The following is an 18,850-nucleotide window of genomic DNA, read 5'->3' as shown; positions in this document are numbered from 1 at the left end:
TATACAGCATGCATCATAATATAGAACAGTATAACAGACCATAATGCCCAGGAGTATGGTAACAGCTATATTGTCTTCTGGTTTATTTTAGGAATGTCTGCCTTCCTTGGCACTTGACCCCCAAATTAAAGGCTTGGGAGGCCATCATTTTGGGGTCGGGGCACCTAGCCACGCTCTTCGCAGAAACGCCAGCCTTATGGGCTCTGTTGTCTTCACCACTTCCGCCTTGCCGCTTGCCGCAGATATTTCGTCTGACTCGTAGCAAGCAGTTTGGCATGAAACTTGGCCTACACCCACGGCCAGCCACAAGGAGACTTTAACTGTGGCGTCGACACTTCTAGGCTGATAAGAGTTCCTTCCATTTTTTCTTTCTAGAACCCCAAGGTCCACCCTTTAGAGCCGGGGGAAGATTATTTATTTAATCAGGAGGGCAGGAGGTCTGGTCTAGAGGGTAGAGCCTCCATTTGCCTGAAGATTAACATCCACAAAGTTGCCAGTTCGAGGCCACCGGCACCATGCGACCTTGAAGCAGCTGGCAAGCTGCAGCTGAGCTGTTCCATCTGCTCGGAGCGTGGGAGGATGGAGGCCAGAATGTTAAACCAGATCGGAGTGTAACACCTTGAATGTAGTGGTTCTTGAAAGTGGTTCTTTCAATTTGTAAAAATTTGTAAAAATCCCTGCGTGGATTTAATAAGCCTGCCTATGTAAACCGCCTTGAATAAAGTCTTGAATAAAGACCAAGAAAGGCGGTATATAAATACTGTATATTATTATTATATTATTAATCTTTCATATGTTTCTGCCCCCTTTCCTCCAAGGGGCCCATGGTTCCTTCCCTCCTTTTATCCTCACAACAACCTTGTGAGGTAGGTGAGGCAAAGAGACAGTGACCGGCCCAAGGTTACCCAGGAAGATTCATGGCTGAGCAGGAATTTGAATCTCCCAGGTCTAGGTGCAACTCCAGAACCACCCTGGCATTCTGGGAGAGAAAAATGGGGGGGCAGGGCTCAGAGGAGATAGCAGCCCAAGAGCCATGCATTGGGAGGACTTACATAGATGCAGTCCCCATCTACGACTTGGTGACTTTCATTTTGGGATTTTAATTCAAAATTGCACCAAACGCTCATCCAAAGCAGGCAAGGAACACTGAGCGATTCATTTCAGGCCAGCCCGAGCAGAGAATTTTTTTTAATTTTCTGTTTGAAGGAAATGGCTAGTTGTCGGCCGTCTTCAGCTAACCGGACCCTGGCCCACCCTTCTTGTCCGGTGGTCTCTCGGAGGGGTCCTGGGGTGCAGGTTTGGAGGTGGGTTCAACCTCTAAACAAGCCGAAGACAGTTGGCGTTCAGCAAATCAGATTCATGGAGAACGTTTGACGTAGACCTTCTGACTCCATCAGCGGGGACCTTTCTCTTTAGGGCACTAGTTTCTCTGCGCTAAGAACGGCTTTTCGGGGGGGGGGGGAGAATCTTCAGAAGCTCGATCCGTTTTCCTGAATGGATTTGGTTCTGTTTCAGGTGTCCATGAGGCTGTAATCTCAGAAGATGTTTTGTTAACCTCCGGTGTCTTTTTCTCCCCCCCCCCCCCCGCCACCTGTCTTGCAGTTGTTAAAAAGAGTGTCAGTTCCCCGCCGGAAAAGTCTGGAGAAATCAGAAGATGAGGATGAGGCAGAGAGTGGGGACTGTGACGATGAGGATGACTGTGACATGTCTGGAAACGGTGAAATAAGGGTAAAGAATCAACTGAGGTTCATAGCAGGTAAGAAGAGTCTGTTGACCTTCCCTCTCAGACTTGGTAGAGTGCCCAAGCACCAAACATCACTGTTTCACTGCTGTCTAACTGCTGCTCATCTCCAACCTTGTTGCCAACATTGCTTCTTCTCCCTTCTTTTCGTACGCAGCTGCTACTTGCTGAGTTGGGTCACTGGTTCAGCTCTCTGGACCCCCTCTGGGAGGGGAATTATTTATTAGGAGTGTCAACTTATTAGAAGTATTTATTTTTTAGGAGTGTCAATTTATTATTTATTAGGAGTGTCGACTAAGATACCTAGGCCACATGCTTGCAAGCTTCAGGAGCTCAGTTCCTTGCAAACTGCAGGAGCTGAGCTCTTTGCAGGGCAATTAGCAGCTACCTGGTATGTGAATAACCTCAGGGCTTGAAGCAATTAGTTATCTGATCTTTCCATCACTCGTGTTTCAGTTGGAGGCTCTGCTCAACGAACGCTCCCTGCCTCACCAAAAATTGACTTGCAACCCACAGTTTGGGAACCGCTGTTCTAGAGTATCAGGCAGGGGACTTGTTGATTGCTGCTCCTTGGCCATTTCATGGGGAAGGGGCATCTAGGGACTGAACCCAGGACCTTCTTCTTACAAAGCACCGTACTATGGGTCCCTTCCTATGTTCCCAAGACCAAGGGAAGAGTTTGGTTTGGAGACTCCATCGTAGGATAGCTCAGTGGAAATGGGATTGGACAAGGGCTGCCCCAAATGTGACGAATTTTGCTCGTCTAAATCTGCCTTGCCTTGACTTGCTCTGACCAACAACCCCTCTCTGAGGACTGTGAGTTTCTCTGGTCCGAGACTGGACAACGGGAATCTGGATAGAATCAGCCCTGCAGCTTTCAGGTTTAAAGAGGAAAACAGGGTCTCTTAAAATGAGGCCAGATGCTTGTATAAGTTTTCTCCCCTTGATCTGGGACAATTACCTACTCTTTAATGGAGTGAAAGCTGAGGTATTTGGCTGCTGCCTGTCAAGACTCTCCCTATAAAGGGTGGAAAAAAATGTATATTTTATGTAACGGGTAAATAAAACATGGAGATAATAAAACATTAGGGAAGAGAGAAGGAGTGACCTCCGAGTTATCCTATCAGCCTCGGTAAATATTGGACTTGGTGGGTGACATGTGGAGCTCATATGTGGAGGAAGGAATGTTCGGTGTTATCTGGTGTTGCACAGTCCTGAGGGCCGAGCCCTGCAAGATGTGGCCAACCCGCGATTTGGATCTCTCAACATTTCTGCCTCTTAATGAGTTGCAGCCCTGCAGGGCTGCTGAGCTGGCTGGAGGCAGTTCCCTTGGAGGGAGAGAGATGTCCAGCCCTTTTCCTTCACACTCTCTTTCTCCCCAGTTGAATTACCCCTTCCCTTCTGGAGGTGGTGAGAAAGGCCCGTGTTTGCAGTGTTAAATGAAGGCTTCCTTCTTCGCTCCATCTGGAGGTGAACATTTTTTTTTTAAACAAACAGGGAAGCTGGTTAGAAAGGGAATGCGCTGCTCCTCGCCTCATTTTTGTTTCCACGCTCAAGTGGGTTTTGCAGGTTTCCTGATGACCTGCTATACTGATGGTAGCCACGGGACAAAAGAGGCGAGGGCCTGTGTGCATGATCAGGTACATAAGCGCGCATGTCCATAGGAAGTGAAGCTTCTCTCTGGCCCCCCTCCGGCAGTCCTCCTGCTCCAGACAGCCTCCCACAGCTGCCATTCCCTGCAGCAAGATGTGGAAATGAGGGCTTAAGTTGGAAATGGAGCACAAGTTTCCATTGTACAAATCCACATGCCCAGATTCGTTTGAGGGTGCAAAGATTTCAGCCCCATCCATAAAGAGCCTGTGGAATTTTGTGATCAAGTCCCCCTGTTCAGCTCTTGTTTTTGCCGTGAATTCACTTGGTGGTCTTGGGCAAATGGCCACCTTTCTATTCTAACCTTGTGCCGCTCATTTAAGTAGCTGGCTCAGCGCCTGCACCCAGGGCCATCGTTGAGCCAGTTGTTCCCGATTGAGCCCTGCACTGAAGGGGCCCCTGTGCTAGAGTCATCTACTCTAGTCTTGAAAGCAGTTTTACATTAAAATTTGCTTAGATCCATTTGGTCCATTAACCCACATGCACTTTTTAGGCGCACGTTTTGATTGCTTTCCATTCTACCCTAGAGGTAGAAAGTCTAGAACAGGGGTGCCCAAACCCCGGCCCGGGGGCCACTTGCGGCCCTCGGGGGCTCCCAATCAGGCCCTCGGGGAGCCCCCAGTCTCCAATGAGCCTCTGGCCCTCCAGAGACTTGCTGGAGTCTGTGCTGGCCCGACGCAACTGCTCTCAGCATGAGGACGACTATTCAACATCTCGTCTGAGCTGTGGGATGAGGGCTCCCTCCACTACCTGCAGTTCATGTCTGTGATGCAGCAGTGGCAGCAAAGGAAAGGCTGGCCTTGCTTTGTGCAAGGTCTTTTATATGACTTGAGCTACTACAAGACTTTCATTCATTCATATAAGTGCAATCTCTAATAAATTCATTTATGTAAATTTATTCAAATTTAAAATGTAAATTAATTTTTCCCCCCCGGCCCCTGACACAGTGTCAGAAAGATGATGTGGCCCTCCTGCCAAAATGTTTGGACACCCCTGGTCTAGAATAAAGTTTGACTCTAAGATTTTACAGACTTGGCTGTGAACCTGGAACCTGCAAGAAAGTTTCTAATTTGGCCCTGCAGCTCCTAAACATGACCCTTCCTGCACCCATTTCCAGATAGATATGGGCGTGATCACTAGTCAACCACTGGTTTGGGCAGAGGACTGTCTTCTGGGACAGGCCCAACCCAGACATCCTCTTCTCAGACCTGCCTAGAAGTAGATCTGTTGATATTGCAGCTGTGGTTCCACTTCAAAAATAAAAATGTTCATGTGATCAGTGAAACATTTGTAGATGGCTGGGGCTTTGCTTCCTGTTTTTATGTTGGAAAAGAGCAGCCTGGAACTTGTGCACTTGGGCAGGTCTCAAAATAGCAAGTGCATGCATAGCCATGTGCTGGTTACGTCGCCCAGATGTCAGAGTGAGTCTCCGGGATGAAATTACAGCATTTTCCCCAATATTTTGGAAGGTTGGTGACACAGCAAGCTCTGGATCTGGGAGTCTGCATTCAGTCATTGCTGGCCTGAGATCCTCCAGTGGGCATCATGGCTGAGTTGGGGGGGGGGGGGGGATTGAACTGAAGCACAGGTGCCAATCCAGTCTGACTGCATGCTGGCTGGCTGGCTGGCAGCGGTGACATTTCAGAGACCGGACCAGGGGCATCACTAGGGGTGTGTGGGCCACACTGGGTGACACATGCTTGGGGGGGGTGACACCACTACTAGTCAAAAATTTTAAATCTTGGTGTTTTTTGAATAATACCATCATGTTACATAAGAATAGCCCCACTGGATCAGGCCATAGGCCCATCTAGTCCAGCTTCCTGTATCTCACAGCGGCCCACCAAATGCCCCAGGGAGCACACCAGATAACAAGAGACCTCATCCTGGTGCCCTCCCTTGCATCTGGCATTCTGACATAGCCCATTTCTAAAATCAGGAGGTTGCGCATACACATCATGGCTTGTACCCCATAATGGATTTTTCCTCCAGAAACTTGTCCAATCCCCTCTTAAAGGCGTCCAGGCTAGACGCCATCACCACATCCTGTGGCATGTTATATATCACTCATGTGCAAATTTAATGTGGAATGCAATGAAACAGACCGCATTGAAATATTTCTATTCTATCAAAAGTTATAGAGAGCCAGGGTGGTGTAGTGGTTTGGGATGTGGACTTAGACCTGGACGATCCAGGTTCAAATCCCCCCTTTGAACAGCCAAGACGAGGAGGGGACAGAAGGGGACAGCCAAGACGAGTCCCCTCCAGGCCAGCATCCGGCTTCTTCCCAACCAAATGCCCCCGGAAGTCCCCAAGCAGGAGATGTAGGCAAGAGCCCTCTCCCACTTGCACCCGCTGAAGGCATGTCCGCCTTTCCATTTGCAAGTGCTTCAATGACATTTGGATCCGGAGTCTCTCCCTCCTGAAGGTGCAGATCTCTCGCCCTCCACCAACAGGCCTTGCGCTCAGGGGGAGGGGGCTTCTTGGTTCGGTCACTTGGCGGCAATTCTTAACGCACTACAGGTGAGGAGGTGAGTGGCTGTCGCATGGCTGGGTTAGCACCTCCCCATTAAAACGGCTTCCTCTTCCAAGATCCTGTACCCTTTCATGGCTCAGGAGGGGGGCTGCAGCCCACATGGTACCCGCCAGATTTCTGCATGGTCATTCCCTGTGCCAAATGCGTTGTTGACCTTCGTCATGATGAGCCTTTATTTTTTTTGTTGTGGTCATTTTGGCCTCCTAGTGCCTCCGCATTTCAAGGAAACAAGAGCTTGAAAGGGCATGCTGTTTTACAAGACGCGTATTTCCCCTGGACGTGGGAGAAAGGAGAGGGGGAGCTGAGCCCCGACGCCGGCAAGATTATCTCGCCCTGAGAACTGTCGTCATGCCATTAAAACAGCACAGCGTCCCAGGCCGTTGCAAAAGTGTTTCTGGGCTGGCTGACGTTGCTCTCCTCTTTTTAATGAAGCCTTGGTTGGGAATCAAGAATTCTCTGTCCACGTGCAGATTGGTGGAGGAAGAGTTTCTGTCTTGTTCCAGTTGACTCAAGTCCCTATTTGCAATTGTGGTTTTGAATCAATGTAATGTCCTTTTTTTTTGGCTTTGTTTTTGTTTCATATGTTTTGAAACTGAAAGGCGAGACAAGGGGCTTCTTGTGCACGGGCAGTGAAGATGGAATCTTCTTATAAGTTACAACTGGCTTACAGGGATGCACTGGGCTTGGTTGGGGCTGATTTGGGGGGCTTTTGTCTCCCTTACAGCCCTCAGTTTTGAGACGAAAGCTCTGTTATAAAAATGTGTGCCTCGTCCCTACATATAATGCCTTACCTTCAAGAAATCCTTTTTGCACTGACGGCTATAGGGCCCCACTTCTTTGCAGAGGATTCTGAGGTTCCTCGCAAAGGAATCACCTAAGCACCTGGGACCAAGGTGTCTGAAGGATTCCCTTTTCCTGTCCAAGTCTACCTTTTTGTCTTTGGTACGCTGCTTTGCCTCTTCCTCGCCTTCCTGTTTTGGAAACCCACAGGTATTCAGATCCACAGGTACTGAACTCGCAGGTATCAAGGGCCACCTGTATATAACACTGTGGTGGTATTCGTACATACCAAGGTTTCCACAATTTGGCTGCTAGTGTCAAACTCCCTTGACACCCCCTCAAGGTCTGGTACCCAGGGCAGTATACTGTCCTGCCCCCTCCCTTAGTTTAGTTACACCACCGCTTTTAAATGCCTTAACACAGCTCCTTCCCTCAGGCATCCCTTAGGCAAAAATCTTGTGAAAACTCTAGGAGAAGCTTTGCAGCAGTGGAGATTTGGAGATGTGATGCACCCTCTGGCTTCTGGTCTCGATGCAGCGTACCACCAAAATGGAGGCCTGGCTGCAATTTGAGCAAAACCAGCTATTTGTGCTTTGCTGCCTTTTTCTTCCATCAAGGCCAAGGGCAGCAGCAATCGTCGCATCCACTCACGCATCGTTCACGAGGATGAAAAAAGGCTCCTCTGGATACAAGGCAATTGCTTTCGTGAAGCACATTCAGCCTTTGGATGTTTGCTTTGTGGGGGGGAGGGGGGTTGAATGTACCAGGTCGAAGAAAAAGGATTATATTTTCTATCAAGTTCTTGCATACAACAACTGGGACATTGACAGTGCAATCCTTTGAATGTGTACTTGGAAGTAAACTTTATGGAGTTTAATGGCACTAAGGCTGCAATCCTAACCTCACTTTCCTGGGAGTAAGACCCATTGAACACAATAGGACATACTTCTGAGCAGACCTGATTAGGCCTAACTTGTCAGGTAGGACAAGTAAGTCCCATAGGATTGCAACCTTTATCACTCAGTTGGTTAGACCAGGCGTGCCCAAACCCCGGCCCTGGGGCCCCTTGCGGCCCTCGAGGCCTCTCAATGTGGCCGTCAGGGAGCCCCCAGTCTCCAGTGAGCATGTGGCCCTCTGGAGACTTGCTGGAGCCCACACTGGCCCGACACAACTGCTCTCAGCGTGAGGGCAACTGTTTGACCTCTCACGTGAGATGTGGGATGAGGGCTCTCTCCACTGCTTGTTGTTTAATGTCTGTGATGCAGTAGCAGCAGCAAAGGAAAGGCCAGCCTTGCTTTGTGCAAGGCCTTTTATAGGCCTTGAGCTATTGCAAGACCTTCATTCATTCATATAAGTTCATCTTTAATATATTCATTTATGTAAACTTATGCAAATTTATTCAAATTTTGAATGTAAATTAATTCTTTTTTTCCTCTTCATATAGGAGGCAAGGTCATCATATATGACCTATATCATGTGATATAGGAGAGATGATGTGGCCCTCCTGCCAAAAACTTTGGACACCCCTGGGTTAGACTGATAGACTGATAAGCCCTTTTTTTAATTTGCCAAGGTTGTTTGAACGAATTTAGGATACTTTTGGGGTGCTTAATCCAAAAATGCCATTGGCTTTGCCCAACTGGCTCTAGTTTTGGGGGTACAGCATAGCTACCTTTAATGCAGATTCAAGCAGCTTCCTTTTGAGGAAGTCAATGCCATGGCTTCCTCATGAGGAAGCTGCTTGAATCGGCATATAAGATGGCTATGCCCTGCTCCAAAAACTAGAGCCATTTGGGCCAAACTGTTGCCTTTTCTTGATTCAGCACCCCAAATATACCCAAGAATAAGTCTAACTTTTAAGAGAACAAAATGTGTGTAGACCAGTGTTATAAAAAGGGAAATCCTACCGGCTTGTAGGAGAGGGCCACTTGCCTGCGTCTGATGGGCCATTTTGGGAAACAGGATCCTGGCCACCTTTGGCCTCTCCTGGCGAGGCCCTCTTTACGTCATCTTCTTGACTCTCCTGTCTGCCTTTATGCGTGTTCCAAGGAGCTCTTACTTTCTCATTTTGCTGGTTCATGTTTCCTTTCAGAAAATTGGAAAAAATTTTTCAGCGATAAATGCAAATTTGTAACCTATGAAGTGGTCCAATTTGTAGCAGCTGTGGCAGAAGTGAGAGTTAATTTCTTTAAATTAAATGCAGAACGGTCTTAGCAGTGACCATTTCCAGATTTAAGAGTGTCTTGGCTGCATGTGTTTCCTGGATTACGTCTACAGCTGGATTAGATGTGTGTTAGAATTTGGAGTAGAGTGGGGAAGGGACGGGAAGTTGAGCAAAATGGTTTGGTGTATAGCTGGGTGATGAACAGGACGTATGGAGCCTCGCTAGCCCAGCTCCAGCACAGACCTTGACCAGGTGTCTTTGCCATCCTAACGGCAGGATCCTTCCTTTGGAAGATCTTGGGTTAGGCGAGGTGTCCAATGGAGGTTAGCGCTTCCAACTGTTCTCGAAAGCAGAATGTGAAAGACCAGGTTGCCCCCAGGACAATGACGGTTCCAAACACATGCCAAATGCATGGAAGTGACCTCTGCATCTAGACATCTGTGTAGGGATTATCAGATTATCGGCTTGCTCTGAATGGGGTTGCACTCCCTCTGAAGGAGCAGGTCCGCAGCTTGGGGGTCCACCTGGACTCGCAGCTGGTCCTGGATTCCCAGGTGGCGGCTGTGGCTAGGGGGGCCTTCGCTCAGCTTCGGCTGGTGCGCCAGCTGCGTCCGTACTTGGATCGTGCAGACCTGGCCACGGTGATCCATGCTACGGTGACATCAAGGTTAGATTATTGTAACGCGCTTTATGTGGGGCTGCCCCTGAAGACGGTTTGGAAACTGCAATTAGTGCAGAATGCGGTGGCCCGTGTGGTTACTGGAGGTAGGCAGTTTGACTCGGTCAGTCCACTTCTCTGGGGACTACATTGGCTGCCCATTTGTTTCCGGGCCCAATTCAAGGTGCTGGTTTTGACCTTTAAAGCCCTATACTGCTCTGGGCCAGGGTATCTTAGAGATCTCCTACTCCCGTACAATCCGGCTCGTCCTCTCAGGTCATCAGAGAAGGCCTTTTTACAAGTGCCAGCGCCCAAGGAGGTTTGTGGGGCGGCAGCAAGAAATAGGGCCTTCTCAGTAGTGGCACCAATGTTGTGGAACTCCCTTCCCTTTGACTTGAGAATGGTTCCCTCTCTTGAGTTTTTTCGGCGTGGCCTGAAGACCCTGCTCTTTAAACAAGCCTTCTGATTCCATGGCCTTTTTAACACTTTTATACACCTTTTAGTTTCTTTTTGACAGACTGGATTCCTCTATGATTTTGCTGTTTTATGCTCTTTTTATTCTGTTTATATGGCCTCTGTTAATGTGTTTTTAATATGTTTTTAACTGTGTTAAATCATGCTTTTTAAAATTGTTTTTTACATGTTGTAAGCCGCCCTGGGTCCCTTTCAGGGAGAAGGGCGGGATACAAATAAAGTTAATAAATAAAATAAATAATAAATATAGGGATGTGCAGTCAGGGGGAGGCAGAGCCTCACTGGACCCAGCAAGTAAAAAACAAAGACAAGGACCCAACAAGTTTTTAAAAATATCTTTAAGTACCTTTTTGCTCCACTCCCTTCTTCTCCAGCAAAGTCAGTGAGCAGTACACTCACACACTTTCTCTCTGTCTACAATACTCGGGCAGGCAGCTAGCAGCCGATTTGCTGCAATCATTTCTGACTTCCAATGGAAAACAGGCAGGGCACCTGCACCAGCAATCCCTGGGGAGGCAGAGTTCTTTCAGGCCTTAGTTGCCTTCGTTCTGTTAATAAGAAAACCATGGAAATGGCAGAAAGCCTGTATGAAGTGGCTAGGCTTTCTGAAGCATCAGGGAGGCAGTTGTCGAGCTGCCTCAGGGGGCACGTTTGCCAAGCTCTCCCTAACTCTGAGTGGGAGGGAGAAGAGATGAGTTTTTAAATTTATTTAAAAATAAAATTTTGGGGGGACACACAGAGAGAGTGAGTGAGTGAGCATTCATGTGGCCGAGCCTCCCCGAACCTGGACCTCACAGCATGTCACTGCACCTGGGCCTATATTTTTTCTTCTCTGATATTCAGCTGGACATGCCAGTGTTTGGGGGAAGATGAGGTCCTGCTTTCTCTTTCATGCACTCGGGATACACACGGAGGGGAGCCGGGCTGATGTCCTTTGGTACCATCTATGGAGACAAAGGCTGAAGGGCTCAAGCGGCCAACTGTATCATGTTGGAGATGGGGAGTAGTCGGTCACGGTGGGTGAGTTGGAGAGAAACTCAAAGGGCATGTGAGAGCCATTGAGGCCAAAGGGAGTTGGAAAGCAAGTTCCAGTTCCCAGAAGGCTGCCAGTTTGGGGCTTCCTGCAGCTGGTGGTCCTGCCGTCACGAGAACAGAGGCAAGGCCATCATCGGCGCGCTCGCAGCCTAGCATCCAATCCTGCCACTTTCTGTTTGTCCTGCTTGTACGTACCTCCCTGTCTGAAGCTCTGAGGCTGCGCTCAAGGCTATTTTGGGACTGTTTGCATCCCCAGGATTCCGAAAGGTGCTTCCTGTGCTAAGTTCTTATTCAAACAGCTGTTACCAAGTCTTGGAGTGGGGGGGGGGGGCGAGCGGCGTTTCTTTTCCCATTTCCATTTGCTATACCACTCCTGTTGTCCAGGGGGACTCATTGGTATTCCAATAATAACCACCAATATCCTTCCTCTCTCCCCCCTTTCCAAATTTTTTGCTCTCTAAGCTCCATCAGGTGCATGCTTCCATCTGTGGATTCTTAATGACCCCCCCCACCCGCCCGCCCGTTAAGCAAAGTTCCAGTGTTATTGCAGAGAGATATTCTGCACTCCCTAAATCTGCCACAGGGAGCTGAATATACTGTTTAGGTGCTGTTTTCATTGGAGAACTCAAGCCTTAAAAAAAAACACAACTTTTTTTTAGTTGCCAACAATGCTTGAATGAATTTAGGATATTTTTGGGGGTGCTGAATCAAAAAAAAATGCCATCAGTTTTGCCCAATTGGCTCTAGTTTTAGGAGTACGGCATAGCCACTTTAAATGTTGATTCAAGCAGCTTCCTCGTGAGAAAGCCATGGTGTTAGCTTCCTCATGAGGAAGCTGCTTGAATCTGCATGTAAGGTAGCTATGCTGTGCCCCCCAAACTAGAGCCAATTGGACAAAGCTGATGGCATTTTTGGATTCAGCACTCCACATATACCCAACAATAGGTCTAACTTTTAAGACATCAAAATGTTGTAGGTCTGTGTAATTATTGCATTTCCGTGCTTCTGTGGGTGCTCCTTTGAGCCAAAAAGTGGTGTTTGAATTTTAACACAAATCAAACAATAGATGTACAAATACAGTACATTTATTTTGGGCAGAAATATTACCTTCTGCATTTCACCTTGTGGGGAGGGAGCAGGCTTCCAAATTGCACTTCTATCACTCTGTTCATAAATTTGACTGCCCTGAGTTAATTTGACAGAGCTGAAGTTCATGATCTTGCTGTGGTAATGTGGTCTTGCCATGGTTATCTTATGTTGGTGGGGTGGGGTTAGGGTGGGAACATTTCCAAAGGCTGGGGGGAACAAGGGCAGCTTTTGGAGGAAGGATTGTTGTGTGGGAGCAGAATCAACAGTTTTCTGATTAATAACAATGGCAGCTGACACCTGCAGTGCTTAATCTGGACTCCTTGGTCTTTGTGCTGACAAAGCCCCCCCCCCCAGCAAGTTTCTAGTTCTCAATGCGGGGTGCTTCTCTCCTGGATCCTCCGCACTTATAGCAGCTATTTAAGTGACCCATCAGACCAGAAGACAGTGCAGCGTTCTATTTGAGCCACACCCATCCTTCTGGCAATTTGAGTTCTAAGAAGGGTCTTGCAAACTCTGCACCCCAAAATGAGTCACGGAATTATGCAAAAAGCCAAGTAGCTAAACCAAAAACCAAGAGTTAGAACAGACAGAAGAAAATATTTCTTTACCCAGCATGTAACTAGTTTGTGGAACTCCTTGCCACAAGAAGTAGTTATGGCATCTTGCCTGGATGCCTTTAAGAGGGGATTGGGCAAATTTCTGGAGGAGAAGTTCATTACGGGTTACAAGTCATAGTAGGTATGTGCAAGCTCTTGGTTTTAGAGGCAGGCTGCCTCTGATTGCCAGATGCAGAGGAGGGCACCAGGCCATAGGTTGTGTCTGTTGTCTTGTGAGCTCCCTCAGGCATTTGGTGGGCCACTGTGAGGTACAGGAAGCTGGACTAGATGGGCCTTTGGCCTGATCCAGCGGGGCAATTCTTATGTTCTTCTTATGTAGCTGGCAGTGGTCCCCAGGACAGTGCCAACTCAACACCCAACAATTAAAATAACAATTACAATACCCCACCTCAGATGTTTTCTGGAAGTCTTGGCTAATAGATCGCCCTCCCAATTCCTTTGCAGAAAATATAAGTGTCCCTACTCCTTGCAGAAATCTCATTCTAAACTGGATGTGTTTGATGCAATCCAGGAGCTTCAGCGTCTGAAAAATAACCGGGAGCTCCTTGCGAGATGGAACAGTGTTTAAAAAATATAATTTGGTTAATACAGTTGGGCCATTTTATCTGCAGGGGATTGTTCTAGGACACACCTTGGATTCAGGCATCCACAGATATGCAACTCTTGGCCACTTCCAGTTTGGTGAACAAACCGGAAGTAGCTTTTCCTTGGTGTTCATGGCATCACGTTTTCCAGACTCACAAAGAGAGTCTGGCCCAACAAGAAGCTGACGGAACATACCAAGATCCAGGTCTACAGAGTTTGCGTCCTGAGTACACTTCTGTACTGCAGCGAGTCATGGACTCTTCGCTCACAACAGGAGAGGAAACTGAACGCTTTCCACATGCGCTTCCTCCGACGCATTCTCGGCATCACCTGGCAGGACAAAGTTCCTAACAACACAGTCCTGGAACGAGCTGGAATCCCTAGCATGTATGCACTGCTGAAACAGAGACGACTGCGTTGGCTCGGTCATGTCGTGAGAATGGATGATGGCCGGATCCCAAAGGATCTCCTCTGTGGAGAACTCGTGCAAGGAAAGCGCCCTACAGGTAGACCACAGCTACGATACAAGGACATCTGCAAGAGGGATCTGAAGGCCTTAGGAGTGGACCTCAACAGGTGGGAAACCCTGGCCTCTGAGCGTTCTGCTTGGAGGCAGGTTGTACAGCATGGCCTCTTCCAGTTTGAAGAGACACTTGGCCAACAGACTGAGGCAAAGAGGCAAAGAAGGAAGGCCCATAGCCAGGGAGACAGACCAGGGACAGACTGCACTTGCTCCCAGTGTGGAAGGGATTGACACTCCCAAATCGGCCTTTTCAGCCACACTGGACGCTGTGCCAGAGCCACCATTCAGAGCGCGATACCAGAGTCTTTCGAGACTGAAGGTTGCCAACAACATGGCATCTGCGGTGAGTCAAATTTACACCATGGTCATGCTGTGATATTATTCGCCTCTCCAGTGTGATCATGTTTTCTGATCATGGGGTGGGGCTGCAACTCCTGTAAGGTTTTCTCTGGCTCCTTGTCTCCCACAGAGGACATCACTCAGATTTGTCACACGGTTCTCCCCACCTTGGGCAGTGCCGCCAAGGAGCTTGACTGCCCTCCTTAGCCCTGTCCCTGCTGGCAGAGGGGAACAGCCTCCTTCCGCATGGGATGTTGCGGCCTGTCTCCCTTTTGGAGGCCACATCTGCTGCGAGCAACAAGTGCTTTTTTGTTTCTGGAGTTGAGATCATGTCCGGGAGGAGCTTGTGGTAGTCTGCAGCCCTGTGGCTTGCCTGGCACCTGCGGCTGAGCAAATGGTCCCACCAGCCTTCCAGAGGAGCCAGGGTCAGGATCCAGCCAACAGATGGACAAAAGCGTTGAGCAGGCAATGGCCCGTAAGCGCACATCCTTGCCAGATGCTGGAGAGAGCCGGGAGCAGACGCAGCCTTGTGCCCTCTGCCAGTAATGGGGCTGCAGTTTAGAATAACAAGCTAAATTTGGTGGGGAGCCCTTCCCCCCCTTCCCCCTGGAATCCAGATTTATTCTTGCATGAGCATCCAAGCTGGAAACCTAAGAGCCTTGGATTCAACATGCTTTGATGCATGAGATTGCAAATCTCTCCCATTGCCTGCAGCCCACACAGATGGTCTCCATGAGCCCTGGGAATACCACCACCATCAGAAAAGAAAATGGGACATCAGAGGGACCGGAAGCAGCTTGAAAACTCTGGCCTACGTGTGTCAAAATCTACTCAGAGGGCTTTCTTTTAAGAGTTACCTCTGGAACACCTGTCCTTGCACAGCTGCTGTGTAAGCATTGGAGCCCTCCCCCCCCCCCCCGGCTGGTTACGTGTGCTGGAGAATCTGCAATTCCATGTCCCAGGATCTGGGAAGGGGGCAAATTGCTGGACGTTGCCTTTTGCAGGGAAGTGGCAATGGATCTTCTATAGACCATGACCTTCAGTAACATAACCCAACTAGTTTCTTGGCACCTTCTCATACATGCCTTCTCCCCCCACCCCAATGTAGATCTTGAGATTTTTTGAGCTAGATACCAAAAAATGTGGAGTGTGACCATAAAAAATAGATGTTTGAAAACACATGATGTCCAGGTACCCTTGGAGAATTAAGGCTGACTGTGGTTCCCTTTTAAGCAAACAGTCAAGGTTGTTCACATGTTAACTGTAGCCGTTACAGACATTTTAGAAATGGGTTATGTCATAATGCCAGATGCGAGGGAGGGCACCAGGATGAGGTCTCTTGTTATCTGGTGTGCTCCCTGGGGCATTTGGTGGGCCGCTGTGGGATACAGGAAGCTGGACTAGATGGGCCTACGGCCTGATCCAGTGGGGCTGCTCTTACGTTCTTAAACTACAATTCCCAGGAGGCCTTGCAGGTCTCTTGTTATCAGGTGTGCTCCCTGGGGCATTTGGTGGGCCGCTGTGAGATACAGGAAGCTGGACTAGATGGGCCTGTGGCCTGATCCAGTGGGGCTGTTCTTATGTTCTTATTTTCTACCTGGGAACAGCAGCATCTCTGGGTGCATGTTTCTGTGTGAATGACTGTAACTGGTGTTACAGTTTTATTATTATTTTATTAATTTATATCCCGCCTTTATGCCCAAAGGGCACACAAGGCAGCTTACAACAATTAAAAACACAACATTTAAAACAATTTACAAATAATTAAAAATCTAAAAACAAACCCCGTGGATTCTCATATAAAAAGCAAGAAGGCCAGATCATCAATCCACATGCACTTGTTTATTTCTTTTAAGGTCCTTGGACAAAACCCATGCTTATGCCCCACATGGCACAAGCTATGTAGAGATGCTCCATGTTGAAATCAGCTATCTGCACATGGAGGTCCAGCTATGGCCCTCTTCCTCACAGGGAGATGCGTGTATCTCACTGTATGCCCTTAATTTTCGGAAAGGTCTGGTCTCCCTTTTGGAAACTCCAAAGCTCCATGGAATGGGCTCTGTTTTAACCACGAAAATCAGCTCGCTGTGTCTCTCATTTTAGAAGTTCTGATTTGGCAGTTCTCAGGGAGGTGAATGAGCCCAGCTGCTTGGGACTCCACCGGACCCAGGTGGTGATTGGGGGAGAAAAATTAGAAGACCTGTGCGTGTTTTTCTTTGCAAATAGGAACTCCCTGGCCATACATAATGAAATGCTGCTTCCTCCCCAAGGAAAACATTGACTTCAGCTTTCCTGCTTCCCTTTCCTTCCATAATTGGGCATCTCCGATCACAGTCCCCAGCCTCGCAAGCTGCTCAGAGTGTCGAGATGCGAGAGGCCCCATTTGCTACTCGCGGTGGGGCCACCATCTTTCAACCCCTGGCCATTTTGTGATGGTAGTGTTCTATTTTATATCCTGCTCTATTCCAGTGATTCAAAGTGACTGATATGTAAATAACCCTGCTTTTGGGGGGGGGGAATAATAAAAGCAACCCAATGAAATTTAGCATTGAAAAATATCAATTTTAAAAGTCGAGCACTTGGCCTTGGGTAAGATGGGAGTCCTTCACCTCTGCCCATGGAGCAAGCATCTTCTCTCAGAACCTGGTATAAATCTGCTCCTCCTGTAACAGCACCAACATTTGCCAATCAAACCCATTGATTCTTGGTCGTTTTCTCTGGACTGATGGAGTATCTTTGAGCACAGGTGGAAGATATTGTAGAATACTAAATGGGAAGAACGGACAGCATTGCTTCACGCTGCAGGTGGCAGATTCAGGTTTTTTTTAGTGGTCCTTTAACTTAAAAATTCTTTGCAAATAGAAAGCAAGCATGTTGGGGGGAGAACTGAGTTTAGACTCTTTCTCCCTGATGTGCTAACTTTTTACTTGTAGGGAAGCATGGGGGTTCTGTATTAAAGGTAGGATGGAATTCAGAAAATGTCCCCCACCCACATTTGGTGTGGTCCGAAGGCAAGTAGCTTTGGCACGGTTTTGGAAGCCAAGCCTGTTGGAGCTATTTAATACCTGTATGTTGCTTATAGTTCTGCTTGGACGAATGGTAAGGGATAAACATTAATAGATTAACTGGCACCTGTTGCATGGATGGACTATCCAATCAGGTTTGGCCTGCGAACCTTCATGCTACTTTGCTTCTGGATCCAGATGGTGCATTAGCTCTTGTGGCTAGTTACGTGACAAGTAAGCTAGTTACGTGCAAGCTAGTGTGCAAGACCATTTTGAAGGCCCAAATAGGGAGCTTTAATCTTCCCTGCCCTGAGACTGACGCTAGAACTGTGCCCTGGGCGCAGAGAATCTTTGTTGTTTCTCTCTGTTTATTGAACTTGGGGAATCTCCTTGTTTGTTCATGGCCTTTGTACCCTTTTGGCAACCTCCGTACACACAATTCGTCCCTGCCGCATGAGACAATGACCTGCATGCCCAGAAATGAAAATCTGTTTGTTCATGCCCTTCCCACACAAGAAACTATGTAGTTTCTTCTCTTATAGAAGCTGTTTAGTCTGAAGAATAACTGAAATGCCCAGCACCCCAAGTAGTTTCCTAGAGTCACCTTCTCTTAAATCCAACCCGGTACCCACCATCCTTGAAGCCCCCCACTTCCGGAGCCTTCTCTGGTGCGCATCTCTCATGCTGTTGCCTAGCCCTGGTTCCTTTTGGTGGGGCTTTCAGGCAGGGGGAACCCTTAGTAGTGCAGGCTCCAAAGTGCTCACACAGTCAGCAGATGTGTAAGCTGAAATGAAGGGCCTCCCTTCCCCACAACTCTTTAAATATGCTCTGTCCTGTTCATAAGCTTATAAGGGGTGCAAAATGGAACCCCCTCGTATTGGGGCTGTTTCAGAGTCCAGTGTGCTGTTTTGGAAACTGTTACACGAGAGAGAGAGAGAGAGAGAGAGAGAGAGAGAGAGAGAGAGAACCGCGCTCCACCTCTTTTGTGCTGGCTTTTTCCCCCCTTCCCCCCCCCTCCAGCCCCGGATTGACGTTCCACAATGCCCGGCACCTCCACGCATTAACATACATAAATGAGCATTTTACAAGTGTCAGTCTTTCATGCTGCTGGAGGCAGCGGGGATATTTCAAAAAGGAGGAGAAGAAATGTAAACAGAATGAAATTCTGAAGCAAGATCATTGATATGACAGGACTAAAGCACTTGGGCTTCTCTTCTGAAAAGTCCTTCTTTTCATCCCTCTAATAAGTCCATTACTTGCGAGAGCGCATGTTTGAAGGCCCTTTTCAAGCTGAGCCGAAGGGCTGGCCGTGCTTTGCATTTCGGGGCTTTGTCTCGGGAATCGGGAGAAACCAAAGTTATTTCTGCTTTAAAATAGCAGGAGCAAAGGAACAGCTAAGCTCTTTTTTATTCACAGTCCCTCGTACATTATTTTACTGGACAAAGTTTGTGTTGGCTACAAAACAGGGGCATTCACAGGCCCCGAAGAGAAGGAATTTCGGTAAGAATGAAGCCGAGATTGTGCTGGAGCATAAAGGCGCCTTTTCCGAAGGCCATTAAGGAATTCCAAATCGTTAGCCCCTTCTGAATAGGGACCTTAAAAATTAGCCTTGCTAATTTTGGTAATTCAAGCCGATCGAAGAGTTTACAAATCT

General features: G+C 48.0%; 1 protein-coding gene across 1 annotated transcript in view; it reads left to right on the top strand.

Annotated features, from left to right (window-relative positions):
* The window catches only part of GPC3 (glypican 3), a 172,927-nt gene that overhangs the window by 137,521 nt on the left and 16,556 nt on the right, over positions 1–18,850 (top strand). Inside the window, exon 7 of the mRNA XM_066640180.1 lies at positions 1,603–1,756. Within this exon, the coding sequence (XP_066496277.1) occupies positions 1,603–1,756 (154 nt within the window). The remainder of the gene's footprint in view (positions 1–1,602; positions 1,757–18,850) is intronic.

Source organism: Tiliqua scincoides, chromosome 12, assembly GCF_035046505.1.
Source record: "Tiliqua scincoides isolate rTilSci1 chromosome 12, rTilSci1.hap2, whole genome shotgun sequence".
Classification (NCBI taxonomy): domain Eukaryota; kingdom Metazoa; phylum Chordata; class Lepidosauria; order Squamata; family Scincidae; genus Tiliqua; species Tiliqua scincoides.
Note: the sequence above shows the minus strand (reverse complement) of the source record. Positions and strands in the feature narration are given on the sequence as shown.